Source organism: Salvelinus sp. IW2-2015, linkage group LG18, assembly GCF_002910315.2.
Source record: "Salvelinus sp. IW2-2015 linkage group LG18, ASM291031v2, whole genome shotgun sequence".
NCBI classification, from domain to species: domain Eukaryota; kingdom Metazoa; phylum Chordata; class Actinopteri; order Salmoniformes; family Salmonidae; genus Salvelinus; species Salvelinus sp. IW2-2015.
In genome coordinates, this window is record NC_036858.1 from 26,951,837 (window position 1) to 26,972,674 (window position 20,838).

Consider the following 20,838-nt stretch of genomic DNA (forward strand, 5'->3'; position numbering starts at 1 on the left):
ATCAAATAAGCTAATATTTGACCAATAATGAAGTCAGCTCTGAAGAACATTGTCCTAAAAACCCAACATTTATGCACACATGATGAACTAACTAAACAAATGTTCACGGTTTGAGAAAAAATATTTATTCAGTCATAAAAATTACATTGATAGGTGCAAAGTAATTTGGAAGACCAATGCAGCATTTTCACTATGAAAAGATGGCGCTCAGCAAAACATTAAGAGTTTTGTTTATCATTCAGAAAATCCACCCAGAAGCAGGGCTACCAGAAGCCTGGATCCAACCACTATGAATGAGTCAAATCCAAGTACAGTCAGTAGCTACTGTATGTTCCTTGAAATATCCTTGGTCACAGCCTGCTTGAGAAAACAAACCCAAAACATTAGCCTACTGATTAAAATGCAAATGTTTTGGATTCCTTGAATTCAGACAAAACAATGTATGCCACACCAATTCATAGCATGTTTTGGTTCCTAAATGTATACACATGTGCAAATTATTATTTGACGAATAGCAAACCTCGTTAACATTGCATGCCTGGAAGTAACAGTATCCAGGCATAATACAACATAGCATTTTACAGTCTAGATTATAAACTAGGTGGTTTGAGCCATGAATGCTGATTGGCTGACAGCCGTGGTATATCAGACCGTATACCACGGATATGACAAAACATTTATTTTTACTGCTCTAATTACATTGGTAACCAGTTTATAATAGCAATAAGGCACGAGGGTATGTGGTATATGTCCAATATGGCCACGTTGCGTCGTGCCCTAGAACAGCTCTTAGCCATGGTATATTGGCCATATACCACACCCCCTCGTGCTTTATTGCTTAAATGCGCCATCTTTAAATGCTGGAATGTCTTAGGATGGTTTTCATGGCATCTTGGAGACACTAATAGGTCATGTGCAGTTTGAGGCAGTGTTCAATGAGCAGCTCTACTTGGGAAAGACAGTGACCACATCATAGCCTTCGGGTGGCGTCACTCGCTCACGTGCGTGTTTCTCACAGTAGATCTGGTCCTCCACGAAAAAATGTCCCTTCTGTTTCAGGTTGAGGTTGCAATCTGAGCAGGTGTAGCACTCGGGGTGACGGAACTTGTCCCGTAACTTGACTACCATCCCCCTGTGTATGGGAAAGAAGAGATCACATACTAAATGGTTAAGTCAAATAAATCCACAAAAAAATCCGTAAAAATTTATGAAAATCCTCTTCATAATAATTCATAATTTACGCAGTTATGCTTCATGAGCATGCTCTATAAAAGTATGACGTAGGCGCACCTAAATATCTAACATTCATAAAGCATTATGAGAAGGCAGCATAATACCCCATGTAACAAAGTCTTAAAATTAAGCAATAAGGCACAAGAGGGTGTGGTATATACCCAGTATACTATACCACAGCTAAGGGCAGTTCTTAAGCAAGACGCAACGCGGAGTGCCTGTATACAGCCCTTAGTTGTGGTATATTGGCCATATAGCACAAACTGCTGAGGTGCCTTATTGCTATTATAAACTGGTTACCAAGGTAATTAGAGCAGTAAAAAACAATGTTTTCATACCCGTGGTATACGGTCTGATATACCACGGCTGTCAGCCAATCAGCATTCAGGGCTCGAACCACCCAGTTTTAATGCAGTTAAAGCCCATGCAGGTCATTAGCATAGCGAATAAGGAGGTATACATTATGAAGAGGGTTTGAAGTGTTACAGGCTGACTACACCGCTCGCGTCGCGTGTGTGAGTGTTGTAAAATAAATTTAGAAATCTATATTATTCAATTATTGCACCCACACTGCTCGTGCGCGCCAACGAGCGTCTGCGTTGTCAAGGGCTAAAATAGAAGTCAGTTCTATTTGTGATGCAGAACGCGCTGCAAGTCCTGCCTCTTCCATCTCCTCACTGGTTTATAGAAGCAGGCACCCACGTGCCATCTCCTCATTGGTTATACCCACGTGGGTGACTGAAGGACGAACGAGGTCAGTGGCGGTAATGCACCTAATTTATGAAAGTTGCCAATCGCAATATAAAGTCAAGAGAAGAAAAAGCCTAGGAGGAGAGATGACTAGAAACGATTCGGTTGACCGTTTTATGTGTGGATGAATTGTCGGAGTAGAGGCCCTTGTGCATTTCAGGTAAAATAACAACTCAATGTTTATATCCCAGGACAAATGAGCTAGCAACAGCAAGCTAGCTGAATAGGACAAATTAGCTAGCAAGTGCAAGCTAGCTAGCTAGCCTTTTACGGCTAGGGGGTTCCGCTAGCGGAACATTTCGACAACATCCGGTGAAAGCACGAAATTCATAAATTATTCGAAATATTTCATAAAATAACAAGTGCAATACACCAAAATACAGCTTAACTTCTTGTTAATCCAGCCACCGTGTAAGATTTCAAAAAGGCTTTACGGCGAAAGCAAACCATGCTATTATGTGAGGACAGCACCCCATCAAACAAACACATGACAATCATATTTCAACCCACCAGGCGCGACACAAAACTCAGAAATAACGATATAATTCATGCCTTACCTTTGAAGATCTTCTCCTGTTGGCACTCCAATATGTCCCATAAACATTACAAATGGTCCTTTTGTTCGATTAATTCCGTCGTTATATCCCCAAAATGTCCAATTATTTGGAGCGTTTGATTCAGAAAAACACCGGTTCCAACTCGCCCAACATGAGTACACATTATCTAATAAGTTACCTGTAATCTTGGTCCAAACATTTCAAACAACTTTCCTAATACAACTTTAGGTATTTTAAAACGTATATAATCAATCAAATTTAAGACGGAATAAACCGTGTTCAATAGCGGATAAAATTAAAGTGGAGCGAGCGCTAGGTCGTGCGACCCAAACACAACTGTACACTAGACTCGACACTCATTCTGAACAGCCATACTTCTTCATTACTCAAAAGAAAAACATCAACTAATTTCTAAAGACTGTTGACATCTAGTGGAAGCCCTAGGAACTGCAACCAGATGCCTCAGAAATATAGATTCCCATAGAAAGGCAATTGAAAACTTAGTCACCTCAAAAATAATAATTCCTGGATGGTTTGTCCTCGGGGTTTCGCCTGCCAAATAAGTTATGTTATACACAGACATAATTTTAACAGTTTTAGAAACTTTAGAGTGTTTTCTATCCAAATCCAATTATATGCATATCCTAGCTTCTGGGCCTGAGTAGCAGGCAGTTTACTTTGGGCACGCTTTTCATCCGGACGTGAAAATACCACCCCCTATCCCAAACAGGCTAGCTAAATTGACTAAATGTGTAATGCTTTTTGACCTATCCCCAAATTAAAGTAATTGGTTCAGAGTTTGTTTTGATATTTTAACCTGCGTGTCGTGATCGCGTTTGGTGTGGGGGGACAAAATAAATGTATGCACATTGGCCCATGCGCACAGCCAGTTTGGGTTCGGTGTTATATCTAAATGTAAGACACACAAATGGTCTAAAATACATTAACATGTTCATAGAAGCATGTCCTTTTTTAGCTCAAAATAGTAAGACAAATTGAAACAGAGATGGAGTTTTTCCCTACCACACAGTGACTAACACCATTCCACCTTCTTGGATCATGATAGACAAAACACCTAATCTTGTCACCCAATCCACCTTGAAGGTCACACAGAAGGCATGTCCTAGCACCCTTTAAGCGTCTCTTAAATTAACACTTCATAACCAGGAGTTAACAACCCCTCAAGTACACAGCTGTTGGCAGCATGCTCACATCATGGCTCTATATCAGCCAATTGAATTTACATATGACAAAACACTTCTGAAGGGACATTCTAGAAGAAACCACAAGGAGGAGACAATTACCAGTAGGGAAAAAGTAAAACGATAAGACTAAGATATTTCATTTTAGGGGGCTGTCATACGTTTCAACCAATCACGTTCGTATGTATTCCTCCGAGATCCTAGAACGTAACCCAACTTCACTATATCATTATGGGTGTAGTATATCCTATAGGACATCAAATTTGGTCAGAGAGCGTAGCCTTCATGGCACGCCGATGACACGGGCAGTCTTCACTTGATTGACTAACTTTGTCAAATAAGCACCAATCGGGGTCAAACAAAGCTAACTAGATAGCCAATGAGCTGGGCTTTACGGGAGTATCGGGAAACCCCGTATCTGTTGCAAAATGTAGCTGCTAACCTTGTGCAACAGCAAGCCTTTTCCTTTTAGACAAACATTAGTTATGAACTTATGAAAACTGGTTGTTTTGCAAATGTTGAACTTATAATATGGCCACTAATACTGAAAAAGCTAAATCAAAGTCCAAGTACACAGATTTGACGATATTCTTGCAGAAAAACGTAATATGGAGAAAAATGTCTCCTTCACGATTTGCCCAAATATACCTGGGTGACTTCACACTAAATGTCATATAGTTCGCTCATACTTCAAGTTATCCGTCTGAAACTTTGCACATACACTGATGCCATCTTGTGGACACAATCAGAATTACAACCAGAGTGATGGCTGGAAGTGGGACATTTCTGTTGCATTTCAAAGATGGTGGTAGAACATTTTTTTTCTTTGTATTTTCTTCTACCAGATCTACTGTGTTATATTCTCCTACATTCAATTCACATTTCCACAAACTTCAAAGTGTTTCCTTTCAAATGTCACCAAGAATATGCATATCCTTGCTTCTGGGCCTGAGCTACAGGCAGTTAGATTTGGGTATGTCATTTTAGGCAAAAATTTAAAAAAGGGGGTATCCCTATTAACGGCAGGTCATGTGCAAAAAAGCCACTTCAGAGCAACAACAAAAAAAATCAGATCTGAGCATTCAGATTGAGGTAGCATATGAAACGTTGGAATTGCATCAGGATTGAGAACCACATATGAATGTGGAATAAATCAGAACTCAAAAGATCAGATTCCATGTGGTTTTTGCTGTTTACACGTTTGGGGGGGGAAAATATCAGACATGCCAATAAATCGGAATTGGGCTGCCTGTGTAAACGCAGCCTATGAGACAGGGGGCTCTATTTTAACAAACCTAACAATGGTAAATCTAAGCACTGTCGGTCTAAGTACTGGTGGTAGCGCTATAGGTCCGGGGGTGTGTCAGAAATATTTTAGCTATTTTCACAGCCGGTATTAGAAGCGCAATAGCTAGAGTGAAAGTGCTGGGTTTTGATGAATAAACAAGTTGTAGGTGTGACAAGGGCTTGGCCACCCACTGGCCAATCAAGGCACTCCATGGCTTAATACTGCATGCGTTCGTCTCAAGTTCTGTAGGTTATTGACAGCCTTTGCACTGTCATCAACTCCAATTCTGCTGGGAGCATGGAATATTCTTGTCCTAGTCCACTGTGGATGATACTACAGTTCATTAAATAGCATAGGCTACATTAACGAGTGATAGCAACAGTAAAAAAATAAAATAATCATCCAGTGTTTGTTTGGTGTTGACAGTCAACATTGAAATTGGCTTGAATCAGCCTTCATTAAAGTAGCGTAAGTGTAGCCTACCATCCTTACCTACAGGAAAATAACTTAAATGTTTCTAAATTCGAGTGTCACCAGGGATGTCCACTCACTGTTTTGCTGCTGCCAAACTTGAGCTTTTAATAAAGCGTTGATGATTAAGATTGATTTCAAAGCGGTCTCACAAGCCAAACCCATTATCAACCGTCTTGGTGAATGCATTGGGCAACAGCACTTCTTGAGAAGAGAGGAGGCTTTGCTTGTTTTTTAATCCAATGAAATGGGGACTAAACAGTCATGTTTCTAAATACGAGGTTTACGGGCACTAAATCTCTCTTGTTCCATGTGCATTATGCATCGCTGCTGGATAGGCCGCGCTTCCTCTGTCAAAATCCATGCAATAACCAATTGCGTTACCGTTAAGATCAGCTTTCAGTTGGTCTTAAATATCCCACCAGTGCATACTGAAATTGGCACTTTGGCGCATGTTTTTAAGGACACACCTCAGATATACCCACCACAGCGCAAGTATGTAACACAGGTAAATTACCAATCCTGGCGCTAGCGTTTGAAACTAGAAGAGCGCCGGCTTTAACAGGACGAAATTGCAAAGGAGCCTGTGTTTGACAATTGTGCTGGCTTAACGCCAGCCGAAAATAGAGCCCAGGGCCTGTGTTCATAAAGCATCTTCGAGTAGGAGTGCTGATCTTTGATCTCCTCGTCAAATCACTGTGAGCAAAATGAAAAGTTTACAACATTATCATGAGATCACGATTGTTTGACTAATCATATGCTGTACTTACACAATCCCTGATCCACATTTGTCACAGATTGGTAACTTGTCTGCATTTCTCACTGTTGAGCCAATTTTTGTGGCAGGCGCTTTCACACTCTTAAAACCAGAGCTCTTATCAGGATCTGCAATCAAGAGGAGACACACGTTATCATGTTTTGTTAAGCCACAACACTGCCATTAAATATTTGGAAAACCCTGTTTAATATGACAAAGGATCTTTAAGAAAAAAGATTCTCTGGTCTGATGAAACCAAGATGGAACTCTTTGGCCTGAATGCCAAGCATCACATCTGGAGGAAACCAGGCACCGCTCATCACCTGGCCAATACTATCCCTACGGTGCAGCATGGTGGTGGTGGCAGCATCATGCTATGGGGATGAACAAAGCAAAGTAATGACAGATCCTTGACAACCTGCTCCAAAGTGCTCAGGACCTCAGATTGGGGCAAGGTTCACATTCCAACAGGACAACAACCCTAAGCACACAGCCAAGACAATGCAGGAGTGGCTTCAGAACAAGTCTCTGAATGTCCTTGAGTGGCCCAGCCAGAGCCTGGACTTGAACCAGATCAAACATCTCTGGAGAGACCTGAAAATAGCTGTGTAGCGACGCTCCCCATCCAACCTGACAGAGCTTGAGAGGATCTGCAGAGAAAATGGGAGATACTCTCCAAATACAGGTGTGACAAGCTTGTAGCGTTATACCCAAGAAGACTTGAGGCTGTATTCGCTGCCAAAGGTGCTTCAACAAACTCCTGAGTAAAGGGTCTGAATACTTATGTGATTTAAGTTTTTTTTTTTCATTATGGGGTATTGTGCAATGATTGATTAGGGGGGGACTTTTTAACCCATTTTAGAATAAGGCTGTAACGTAACCAAATGTGGAAAAAGTCAAGGGGTCTGAATACTTTCCAAATGCACAGTATACACTGAGTATACAAAACATTAAGGACACCTTAATATTAATTTGCACCTCCCCCCTTTTCCTTCAGAACAACCTCAACTTGTTTGGGTATGGACTCGACAAGGCATCGAAAGCGTTCCACTGGGATGCCGGACCATGTTGACTCCAATGCTTCCCACAGTTGTGTCAAGTTGGCTGGATGTCCTGTGGGTGGTGGACCATGCTTGATACACACAGGAAACTGTTGAGTGAAAAATCCACCAGTGTTGCAATTCTTGGTGCAAAATGGTGCGCCTGGCACCTACTACCATACCTTGTTTAAAGGCACTTAAATATTTTGTCTTGCCCATTCACCCTCTCTGAATGGCACACAAACTATCCAATGTTTCAAGGCTTAAAAATCCTTCTTTAACCTGTCTTCTCCCCTTCATCTACACTGATTGGTGGATTTAAGTGACATCAATAAGGGATCATAGCTTTCAACTGGATTCATGGAAAGAGCAGGTGTCCTTAATGTTTTGTACACTCAGTGTAAATATCAGCTGCATATGTGTGTGAATAAGTACCGGACTCCAGAATATCCTGCAGCACTTTGAATGAAGCTGACTGTCGAGGAGGCTCATCAGCCTCATGGTTTTCCTGCAGCATTTTGTAGACCTCAGAGTCTGCAACTATTGGTGGCAGAATACCGGAGGGATCTGGGCTGAAAAACAAAATTACCACAATCAATACTAGTTTACATACAATGAGTCCAATAGTACACAGGCGTAGTCAAATCAAGGACAAACAAATGATGGTGATGGGGCCTCACACATCGCTATGTTTCCTTGAGCCACAGCTGAAGTTGAGTTTGACTTACTTTAACACATATTGTAAGTACTTAACAAGTGAAAATGCAGTACATTCTGCTACAGTAAGACACATCGTGACTTGAAAAACAATACCCAGCGGGTAAAACCAATAGCTCCCCGAAATATCTGCATTGACCCTTTTCGCACTAATCTCTTTTGACTCATCACATACGTTGCTGTTACGGTTTATTATCTATCCCGTTGCCTAGTCACTTTATCCCTACCTACATATCTACCTCAACTACCTCATACCCCTGCACATTGACTCTGTAATGGTACCCCGTGTATATAGCCAAGTTATCTTTACTCATTGTGTATTCATTGCTGGTGTTCTCTTTTTTTCCTTCTCTGCATTGTTGGGAAGAGCCCATATGTAAGCATTTCACTGTGAGTCTACACCAGTTGTTTACGAAGCATGCGACAAATACAATTGACGTTATTACAACCAGCTGGGATAGATCCTTACATGGTGCTGGGTTCGTTAGCAGCAGTGCTGATGGTTTTCACGTCATCCACGGTCGCGTTGAAGTCCTTGATATTCTCTGAGGAGTACAGACCGGCAGGGTTGTTGTACTGATTGGTTACCACCTTGGGGCCGAACCCAGCGAATGGCAGGGCGCTCCTGTTGTGGGCGGAACCTATGCATTTCACCTCCTGCAAGTTGTAGCCAGGGATACAGAAAAAAAGTATTATATTCTAAATATAACTTTCAATGCCATATAACACACATGCCTTGATAGAAATAGTATGACAGTTACTTGAGTAATTTGTGGATATTAGAGGTAAAGAATAGCATTGTCAAAAGGTTATTTGGGTGCCCCTCATTATCATAATAGCGGTAAACAAGGGGCCCCCCTTGACAAAATACGGTGACATGCAAGCACACCATTACTGTACGCAGTTAGTGAAAACACAAAATACCTTCAAATCTATAATCTAAATCTATAAAATATGCTCCATGGATATTTTCACAAAGACATAACAAAAAATGGCAATTTGTCACACACAACAAATAAATGCATCACACTGCTTATCCAATGAAATTATTTAGAGAGGCGAGTTACCCGAAAGCTTTGTAAGCACACTAGTGCTTTATTTGCCATGTTTTGCTAATTCACTCACACATCATTACTCTCGCACATCTCAGGGGTGTGTGGCTGGGTTGTCAATAAAGAGAGAAATAAAGTGGCCCATTAGCTTTCTGGAAACTCACCCCAGGTCATTTGTTGGATTCATTAAGTAACAAAAATAACCAAGTGAAACATCTAAAAACAGCTCGTATGCGTAAAACATTTTTCTATGTATTCTGTGACCAAAACACACTAGGTTTGTGACATCCCTGAAAGCTGTGGAGGACTGACAAAGCACATGCTTCCTACATTAATTCACACTTTGGTCTCAATTTTCCATTCAGTAAGCAGGAACTGAGTCTTGCATCAGAACTTGGCTGATAAAACTATGGTCTCCTAGGAAATAATCTGTTGAGAAGTAAACAATGACAGGGACATACCCATAAGTCAACTTAATGCCTAATTTCCTAATGCTATCTTTGGTCAGAGTGAAGTAGGATGTAAGGCAGACATACCTGCGGCTCAGATGCAAGATTCATCTTGTAAGAGTTGGTCTTTCCTTCCTCAGAAGAGAGCGGTGACCACATTTTCGATTCGGATCTAAAAAGACAGTCAAACACAGTATTCAGACTTGCAATAAACAATATTCAGACATACAACACTAACAATACACTAACAACTCAGACTTGCAATGAATAGAGATATCCAAAATATAATAAAAATGAGTACGGAGCAGTCCTCAAACGTGTTGATGGGACAACAACCATCTAAATAACCTATTTTGAGAAAGCACCACTGCACAACAGAGTTATGCCATGCTATAAAACTAAGTTTCGTTGATAGCCGTTGGTTATTAACCATAATTAACTCCAAATGCAATGATACCATAATTATATTTCAAGTATCAACTCCCCCAGAAAAAAAAGCATCTTGACATTATTTCCCCATGTTTCTTGCCTAGTATTTTGTTTGGTACAGCGGGGGTTACTATAATCCTCGCTGTGTGCCTATCCAACATGTTTCAGGTTTTATTTGCAATCTGTATGCACATGAACGTGACGAGACTGGCAGCTTCTCTGATCCTGGCAAATGTATTTCTCGGGATCATTATAATGGAAATGAAGGTAAGAAGAAAATAAAACGCACATACTTTGCTATCATTTCAGCTGCTTAATGCGATTGTGTTAGCTTTAGTTGGCTGGCTAGCAAGCAAAGGAGAAGTAATGTTAGTTTAGCTATCCTCCATAAATATTTTATTGATCAGCTGGTTGTTGCCCATTTATAATTAAAGATTTAATAAATCATTTAAGTTCTTGTCTGCCATCATTGAACCTCTACTAGCTAGCTACATGCCAATGATTTGTTTAGCATAGCAATGTGGAATTAATAGAATGAACAACTGGTGGAAGGGAAAATAAAACAAATGTACTCATTCAAATAATGCTAATGAAAACATGTTTTTTTATTATGTTGGCAACCGTTTTAGAAAAGCAATAGATGGGTTAGCTGACAAGTCATGAAAACGATGTGTGCGTTTCCATGGGGCAGATGTCAGCATGTTGTGATTCTGGATGGCCAGATTGCAAGCAAAAATGCCAAGAAACTGATGTGGGGAATCGCCAGTGGCTCATTTCAGCACGTTTCATCTTGTTCTTTATAGCATGTCTTGTTTTGAGGTGTTTTGACTAATTTCATGTCAATGCTAATATGGCCAAAAAAAGTATTTTATTTGCTAGTTAGCTAACCAACAACTGTAATGATGTATTTGAGAGACGATGCTCATTGTGCAAATGTATATGTTTTCAATAAACATTGGAGACGAAATATAACTAACATGTTGTCAACAATCTAAGCCAACCCAGTCTGTTTTGCCCCATAGTAGCGCCCACATCAGTTTTGTTGCTAAACAACCAACCCATCTATAAAGGCATGATAACGTGGGAATTATCGTGTGACTCCCTCCAGGAAGATAGTGCAGACGGAGATGGCAGCATCACAACTATCATTTAGGAATCTTTGCAGTATTTTGTTTTTTTTATGTACTATATTTCACATTATTATCTCAGGAAATGTTTTGTGTCATTACATACAGCCGGGAAGAACTATTGGATATTAGAGCAACGGTAACTCACCAGAACTACCAGCATTACTACAAGGAATATGACTTCCCTGGAGAAGATACTTTGTTCACTCTCCCCAGAGAAATGTAACTTATTCCAGAGGCCAACCCCCCCAAAAAATAGCCAGCGGAGGAGAGGCACTTGAGGTGGCCTGCTGGTTCAGCGCACACCACCCACCGCTTCCGAGTAGATTCCTTGCTAATGTTCAGTCTTTGGATAACAAAGTTGATGAGCTTAGAGCAAGAATATAATTCCAGAGAGACATCGGGGCCTGTAAGATACTTTGTTTCACGGAAACATGGCTCTCTCGGGATACTCTGTCGGAGTCGGTAAAGCCAGCAGGATTCTCGGTACATCTCGCAGACAGGAATAAATATCTCTCCGGGAAGCAGAAGGGCATGTTTCATAATTAACGACTCATGGTGTAATTCTAGGAACATACAGGAACTCAAGTCCTTTCGTTCACCCAACCTAGAACACCTCACAATCGAATGCTGACCATATTATCGCCCAAGAGAATTCTCCTCTGTCATTGCCACGGCCGTTTACATCCCCCCCCTCAAGCCGATACCACGACAGCCCTCAAAGAACTTCAGTGGACTTTATGCAAACTGGAAACCACATATCAGGAGGCTGCATTTATTGTAGCTGGGGATTTTAACTAAGCAAATTTGAGGACTAGGCTGCCGAAGTTCTACCAACAGATCGACTGTACTACTCGTGCTGCTAAGACTCGTGACCATTGCTATTCAAACTTCCCAAATGCTTACAAGGCCCTCCCCCACCCTCCTTTCGGCAAATTTGACCACAACTCCATCTTGCTCATCCCTTCCTATTAGGCCGAAACTCAAACATGAAGTACCCGTGCTAAGAACTATTCAATACTGGTCGGACCTATCGGAATCCACACTTCAGGATTGTTTTGATCACGTGGACTGGGATATGTTCCGGGGTAATCTAGACGCATACACGGATACAGTGACTGACGTTATAAGGAAGTGTTTAGGAGATTTAGTACCCACTGTGACTATTAAAACCTACCCTAACCAGAAACCGTGGATAGATGGTAGCATTCGCGCAAAACTGAAAGCGCGAAACACCGCATTTAACCATGGCAAGGTGACTGGGAATATGGAAGAACATAAACAGTGTAGTTATTCATGCAATCAAACAAACTAAACGTCAGTACAGAGATAAAGTGAAGTCGCAATTCAACAGCTCAGACGCGCGACGTATGTGGCAGGGAGTACAGACAATCACCGACTACAAAAGGAAAACCAGCCACGACGCCAAGCCCGACGTCTTGCTTACGGACAGGCTAAACACATTCTTCGCCCACTTTGAGGATAACACAGTGCCACCAACACAGCCCGCTACCAAGGACTGGGGGCTCTCCTTCTCCGTAGCCGACGTGAGTAAAACATTTATACGCGATAACCCTCGCAGGGCTGCCGGCCCAGACGGCATCCCTATCCGCGTCCTCAGAGCATGCGCAGACCAGCTGGCTGGTGTGTTACGGGCATATTCAATCTCTCCCTATCCCAGTCTGCTGTCCCCACATGCTTCAAGATGGCCACCATTGTTCCTGTACCCAAGAAGGCAAAGGTAACTGAATTTAATGACTACTGCCCCCGTAGCACTCACCACTGTCATCATGAAATGCTTTGAGACTAGTCAAGGATCATATCACCTCTACCTTACCTGCCACCCTAGACCTACTTCAATTTGCTTACCGCCTCAATAGATCCACAGACGCCATCACTCTGCACACTGCCCTAACCAATCTGGACAAGAGGAATACCTATGTAAGAATGCTATTTATTGACCAGAACTCCGCATTCAACACCATAGTACCCTCCAAGCTCATCATTAAGCTCGAGGCCTGGGTCTGAACCCCGCCCTGTGTAACTCGGTCCTGGACTTCCTGACGGGCCGCCACCAGGTGGTGAAGGTAGGAAACATCACCTCCACTCCGCTGATCTTCAACACTGGGGCCCCAACAAGGCTGCATGCTCAGCCCCCTCCTGTACTCCCTGTTCACCCATGACTGCGTGGCCAAGCATGCCTCCAACTCAATCAAGTTTGCAGATGACAACAGTAGTAGGGTTGATTACAAACGATGAGACAGCCTACGGGGATGAGGTGAGGGCTCTGGGAGTGTGGTGCCTGGAAAACAACCTCTCACTCAACGTCAACAAAACAAAAGGAGATGATTGTGGACTTCAGGAAACAGAGGGTGCACCCCCCTATCTACATAAACAAAACCGCAGTGGAGAAGGTGGAAAGCTTCAAGTTCCTCGGCGTACACATCACTGACAAACTGAAATGGACCACCCACACAGACAGTGTGGTGAAGAAGGCGCAACAGAGCCTCTTCAACCTCAGGAGGCTAAAGAAATTTTGCTTGTCAACGAAAACGCTCAAACTTTTACAGATGCACAATTGAAAGCATCCTGTCGGGCTGTATCACCGCCTGGTACGGCAACTGCACCGCCCGCAACCACAAGGCTCTCCAGAGGATGGTACGGTCTGCCCAACGCATTACCGGGGGCAAACTACCCGCCCTCCAGGACACCTACAGCACCTGATGTCACAGGAAGGCCAAAAAAGATTATCAAGGACATCAACCACCCGAGCCACTGCCTGTTCAACCCGCTATCATCCAGAATGTGACGTCAGTACAGGTGCATCAAAGCTCGGCCCAATTGACTGAAAAACAACTTCTATCTCAAGGCCATCACTAGCACATTAGAGGCTGCTGCCTATAGGCATAGACTAGAAATCACTGGCCACTTTAAGGATTGGAACACTAGTCACTTTAATAATGTTCACATATCTGGCATTACTCATCTCATATGTATATACTGTATTCTATACTATTCTACTGTATCTTAGTCCGTTCCGCTCTGACATCGCTCGTCTATATCTGTATATAGTCTTAAATCATTCCTACTTAGATTTGTGTGTATTGGGTATATGTTGTGTAATTTGTTAGATTCATTACTTGTTAGATATTACTGCACTGTCGGAGCTAGAAGCCCAAGCATTTCGCTACACCAGAAATAACATCTGCATGTGACCAATAAAATGTGATTTGATTTCCTAACGGCTGTTTCCCGCTTTCGCCTCGGGCTTAAGAACAGCCCTTAGGTGTTAGTTATCACGCGATAATCCCCGGGTTCTCATGCCTTATTGCTTAAACACATACATGAATTTGGTACATCAACATTTAATCTCAGACCTAAACAAATCCAAGATGGACCCTCCTTCCCCCTTTAACAATTTGAACCACACAAATCTGTATCCCTTACATATAACCACARCAGGTGTAAAAGATTCTGTACTTTTGCTGAGTTGGTCCATGACTCAGTGCTTTTTAAACTCATCTGAGTCTATGGAAAACTGCAACACGTCCATGCAACTCCCTACCTGTCAATAGAAAGAACCATTTCCTCTAAGCAGCCCTTGATCTTGTTCTGTGCCTGCAGGTGAGTCATTTTCTCAGTGGGCTCTCCATCTATGGCCAGGATCTGATCCCCGATACACAGATTGGCCTGTGCAGCCCTACTGCCATGAGTGACCTGAAACATACAGTACATCATAATCATCAGCATCAACATACTTAGCAAATTTGGAAACTGAGTAATCTGGGATTAATCTATGACATTTCAGGAGGACAAGGATCCTTTGGCAAAACTTGTGTGTCCCGTGGCAGGTTGTTATGTGGTAAACATGGGTGCAGTCTCAGTTGTTGTCAGAAAGAATTTGTAACACATGATAAGTATGATGGTGACTAAGAGTTCAAAAGGATGTCTTTGAGAAATTTAAGAAATAGCAAGAATCTGTTTCACAAACACACCCATGGTTGGGTAGGTTAGGTTATTTTCTAAATGTAATCCGTTACTAGTTTCCTGTCCAAAATAGTAATCAGAAATGTTACTTTTGTATTACCCAAACTCAGTAACGTAATCTGATTACTTTCAGTTACATTTGCATTACTTTTCCTATAAAAGGCATTTGAAGACGACAAAAAGAATCCATCAAACGTGTTTGGTTTTGGCGTTTTTCGTCATGAATCTTGTTCTGGAGGCAGCTCTGCAGTGGTCACTAGCTGGAACAGCCACAAAGTCATAAAATCTGCTTTTAAACCTAACCCCACTGCTAACCCTAACGCATAACCTTAGAATGATACCAAAAAGCTTTTTTTATTTAGCCAATTTTGACTTTCCAACTGACCTATCTGGTGGAAATCGCCCAGTTCTGCCTCAAGAACAAGACTCATCCCAATAAACGTCAACCTGTGCGTCATCATAGTGGACTGATTTGTGGCCAGACTTGCTTGCTCAGGTAGAACAAAAATTACATTTGGGCTATTTTTTCAATACTGAATTGAATGTCATTGAGAAAACAGAAAGGTGTCATAGTGTGAAAACAATGATGACATCTAAATCACAATGACACTGCCTATCTAATTTCTATGTGCAGTGTTCTTAATATCTCTGATAGAGGTGTTCTCCTAGATATTATCTTCAACCTTCTCAACAAAAACTTCCTGCATCAAATTATGGTATTCCACCCATCCGTAACTAACTCATCAACCATGTCCCTAACCTGTTACCTAATCCTGACTCACTAACTTGGCTTTAGCTCGGTCTCCAAGGAGAAGACTGGACAGCAGTCGGTTTCCAGCAGCATCCTGCTGTGTGTGTAAACATGACCGTTTATTGAGAGGCTGATAGTTAACTGTGAATCGGCAGTATTACGTTAGTACCTTCAGTCTAACTGTTTTCAGTCTAACTATTTTTCTGCAAAATTCTTTCAGAATTCAAAAATAATCCAATAAATCAAAAATGTTCAGAAGTATCAATAATCTGATTACAATATGTTTTGCTGGTAAATTAACGATTAAATCATACTTTTTTGTAATCAGTTACTCCCCAAACCTGAACACACCTAAACATATTGTTTGTGGTCGAAGATAAGAGTTTGCATAGCTGTCGTTCATTTGGTTACATCTACAACACTTCAAAGGGTTCATGTCCTTTATACTTAAACCCTCAATACACCTTGCCAGTGTTTCGTCAATATGTACTTCTGAGACAACCATGTGTGCTAAGCGTTGAGGACAAATATTGACATTTTAGTCATTTATCAGAGAGTGATTTACATGATCAATGAGGATTAAGTACCTTGCTCAATGGCACAGTGGCAGATGTATCACCTCGTCTGCCCAGGGATTCGAACCAGCAACCTTAACTGCTAGACTACCTGCCACCCAAATATTATTTAGGTTGGGGAAGACAGAGCAGTTCAGTGCTATGAAAATCTAGGAGAAACACTGAAGTCTCAAGGGGTGTGATGTCTTGCTCTTTGTTGTTCAGAACAACCACAGTTGTTGTGTGGGTGTCAGAGTAGACAATCCATAGGTTAAGGCTGTACATTTCAATATGAATGTCAATATGCACAATAGGCTGGACAGTGAGGTAATTTCCCACAGTCAAAGTATGAGCTACAACGCTACTATTTATGTAAAACCTATTAAAGTTATGTTCTGTGGGTGTCACTGAGTAGAGTGATACCACATTTCATTCATCCACAATCCATAGGTAAGGGTGTACAGTGAAATAAAGTGTTCCAGAAATGAAATTCTGCAGTCTAATACATCCGCAGTGCAATTTCAAGTAACTAATTAGTATTGTATTATTTATTTAACATTCCAACCTTATTTAGCATTATCTAGTCCAAATTTGGTATGATTTCATATATGTGCATTACGTTCAGTAACCAGGTTTCCATCCAACCTTTTTATGTTGGATAAAAACATGTCATGACAGGCCCGATGGAAACAGAACATTTTTCGATGAACTTTCCAAATATCAACAAAACAAAATGGACAAGGTAGTATCTTTTTGTGTTGGTAAAATTATTATGACAGAGATGTCGGTGGAAATGTTTTTATGTGCAAATTTTGATATAATAACCATCATATTGAAGTACATTTTCAATCACGGGATGACATGTGGTCCTCCCACTACGACTCTTCGGGAAAGCATGGAGTATATTAAGCTACAGACTAAATAAATGATTAACTTCACAGGGTGGTGAGCTTGATGCTCCTTTCCAATAAATATTGAGGGTCTTATTCTGGTTACATGATAATCAATGCTTAGCTGCCGTTTGACAAATAACATTAATCTCGCTCTTTAGTCCATAATAATACTCTCATTATGCATGTAGTCTATTCGTGCGCTCTAACCAACAGTTTGCAGATAGGACTGTTGTCTAGAGCGCACTTGGCAAAAAACTCGCTATATGATTCAATAACAAAAACATGTGGAGAAAAAAAACATCAGTAGAGTTAAATGTGATGGAAACACCTTCAAATTATATATATTTTTCGGTACATGAGAATTTAACCGCAAAATGTATGTTTATGCGCCACCGGACAAGGCCAGATGAAGTTACATTGTAACAAAAGTGACAGATTCTCTGAAACACTTACCCGAGAGATAGTCAAGGGTTGTTCAAAATCCTTCCCACCAACTAGACGGAATCCCCAAGGTCCAGGACCTTGCACGACAACTCGTAGAGGCATAGTTTACTTCCAAACTGGCCGAAACCGACTTAAAAAATAACAATTCTTAGACAGCCTGTCCTGCCAGATATGACATTTATTATCAAAATTAACAAACTTCGAGGAGGCTACTTTGTAGCTAGAGGGAAAGGGGCGGTTACTGTGGCAAAGCTGAGCGAATAGTTTTGGATGTTTCCACGCTGATAAGTGCAGATCTCAGTTTGTTCAAGGATGCACCATAACGTCGTCACACTATGCAAGTTTACCATTTATGGTTGAGCCATTTCACAGGATGTGGAATGTGCCACTCCCAAAACTTGAATTCCTGCCATTCGCTCCACTTAGTAGACTACTGCCGACAAACTGAAACATGTCCCCGTGAGTGTAGGCCTATTCTAGACTTTTGCATTGTAAGTCATCAACAATGTGAGAACATCATTATATAGTCTAATACCTGCCAAATTTAAGGTGATATGTTAACTTTTTTATAAAAGCATGGAACTTGGTACACGTGCTGCTTTTTGACTTTAGTGTTACACTGGAACACTTATATTAGGGATATTTGAGGATTGCTCGAACGGAGAAAATGGAATGGCATCAAACACATGGAAACCGTAGATGTGTTCGAATACTCACACTAACCGCGCCAAAAGTACTGTAATGAAACAGCAGGGAGCAGGTCTCGAACCCTCGACCTTCTAGCCCGAGGTCCGGCGCGCTATCGACTATGCCGCAAAAGCATGCTCGTGCGGCAGAGTCGATTTCCGCGCTTATACACCCAGGGTCGTTACAGTACTATTTGTGACATGAATTGAGTATATAGTATTGTAGCGACCCGCACAGACAGCTGTGTGTTATGTGTTAGGCTAGGAGGTGGTTGTGTTGTACTGACCAGTACCCGGTGTTCGCGGGGTCCGACATGTCAATCAACCTGCTATCTGCCAATCACGGGAATGCCTGGAATGTTCTGATGCCGGGCATCCTGGTGGTTGGCGGAGTGGCGTGGAGGGGGGGTGGAGCATTGGAAGTTAAGACCAGGTTCAGCCTTTGTTCTCTCTCTCTTACGTCTGGGCTTCACAAGAGAAGGTCACGATTGGCTTGTGGGTTATCTGTCATCTATTTGGCGTGTGCTACGGCCCAAACAGTAGCCTGTGTAAAGTTGGTTTAATAAACCGTCAATTCGCAAACTCAAGCCTCTGTCTGGACAATTGTTCATTTATGATCTAGTCAGGTCATTACAGTATGCTTATTGGTCATAGTATGAATATAGTTGGTATGCCAAAACTTCCCGGATGGCGTACTAAATTCACCAAAATACGAAGTATACATGCAGTAGACACTATTTCTGTGCAGTGATGCCAACTTATCAATTTTGTTGCTAGATTTAGCAACTTTTCAGACTACACTGGCAACTTTTTTTCAAACAGCACCTAGCAACAAATTTAGCTACTTTTGAAAAGTGACTCAAACGCTAAAATGCACGCAATTTCCCTCTAAATGACACAAAAACGACGTTCTCTGTTCCACACTCAGTCACAACACACGTGCCTGGCTGCAAAAGTGCATTGTGAGTGACGTCAGCAGCAGGCCAGCAGCAATTTCAGAAAATTGCAACTCATTGTTGGCTGACTGCAGCAGTTGTAGTACGGGTTCGACGAGCCAAACCCAATGAATATAGTTGCTCACGAATGTTTGATCTTGAACAGAACTTACAACATCAATCAACATGTCTCAATCAAAATTGTACAGAAAAGAGTGGGAGTCTGTACCTGAACAAATGTGAAATCATTTTGTTTGACTAGCTGGCCAGTCAATTTGAGTAACGTTATTGTGTATTCCACGTAATGGCGCAGTTTTACGTTATCACGCAATGACATCACAACGTAATTTAGCAACTTTTAGCAACAAATCAACCTGCCTCTAGCAATTTACCCTGAAAATTAGTTGGCAACACTGTTTCTGTGCTTTTAGGGCCCAAAATGCAATTTTTCAGAAAGTGTGCGTAGCTTCATAACTTTTCCGATATGAAGAAAATGGCGGAAAATATGCAGCCGAAGTCCGACGGGATACAAATTCATTGCTTTAACTAATTATGACAAATGTTAATATATATTTTTAAAATGTAATAAAGTAATGCCTTTTCAAATAAGATTGTTATGTTATCCTTACGAACCGCATAGCATTACAGCAGTATAAACCGGTACGGTAGCTAGTTACCTAACGTTAGTTGGCCACTGATACATCGAACTTGCCAGGCAGTATATTATAAAATAAAATAAAAACGTATTTCACTAGGCAAGTACATTGACAGCCTACCCCGGCCAAACCCTTAACCCGGATGACGCTGGGCCAATTGTGCGCCACCCTATGGGACTCCCAATCACGACTGGAATCAAACCAGGGTGTTGGTAGTGATGCCTCTGGCACTGAGATGCAGTGCCGTAGACTGCTGCGCCACTAGGGAGCCCATATTAACTATCTGCTATCTAACTAAATGCCCAATGTTTATTGACTTGATTATTTACATAATTCTTAGCTAAGTGGTAAAGTCATGTGATTCAATGGCTATCTACTCCGATTTAAGAACACTCGCGTGCAGAATAACTCATGAATTTATGAATGCTCAACATCTGTTGAATATGGCCGGTGTCAGTAAACATCGCCAAAGAAAGGCGTAATTAAATTGTTGCCAGCAGCACAGTTACAGTCATCAATGCTCTGGATAACATGAAAACAGCCTAACCAGTTTTGCTAGGGCGAGTAAAATGGTCAGAGTGAGGTGTTCTCTCATTTGTGTCTGGAAGTAGCTTGCCAACGTTAGCCAGTTAGCTTGGGTGCTTGACTGCCGTTGAATGCTCAGATCAACCCTACTCCTCAGCCAGAAACGCTCTGAATTTACTAACGAACAATCTGACAATGCTCTGGATTTACGAACGCCCAGAGCTCACTCTAGCACTCCAGATTGAATTTACGAACACACCCGAAATCGTAAAATGTTAAGGTAGTCATTTGTTATGCTAAGCTAGCAAGAGGTTGCATAGCAACAGCATCAACTT

The 20,838-nt window shown here is 41.6% G+C and overlaps 1 protein-coding gene across 1 annotated transcript; it reads right to left on the reverse strand.

Annotated features, from left to right (window-relative positions):
* Window positions 1-368: 368 nt before the first annotated feature.
* Window positions 369-17,989, reverse strand: LOC111978333 (PDZ and LIM domain protein 1-like). Its single transcript, XM_024008340.3, has 7 exons — window positions 17,711-17,989; window positions 14,638-14,789; window positions 9,604-9,688; window positions 8,485-8,672; window positions 7,734-7,870; window positions 6,272-6,386; window positions 369-1,132 (listed from the first exon to the last, which is right to left on the reverse strand). Exons 1-7 carry the CDS (start codon window positions 17,801-17,803, stop codon window positions 946-948), a joined length of 957 nt encoding a protein of 318 aa, XP_023864108.1. The 5' UTR covers window positions 17,804-17,989; the 3' UTR covers window positions 369-945.
* Window positions 17,990-20,838: the final 2,849 nt, after the last annotated feature.

Coding starts and splice junctions, on each gene's coding strand:
- LOC111978333 (XM_024008340.3), bottom strand. CDS start 17,803: ATGCCTCTACGAGTTGTCGTGCAAGGTCCTGGACCTTGGGGATTCCGT. Junction 9,689..14,637: donor ATGGTTCTTTCTATTGACAG/GTAGGGAGTTGC, acceptor CTGTCTTTTTAG/ATCCGAATCGAAAATGTGGT. Junction 8,673..9,603: donor ATCTTGCATCTGAGCCGCAG/GTATGTCTGCCT, acceptor TACAACTTGCAG/GAGGTGAAATGCATAGGTTC.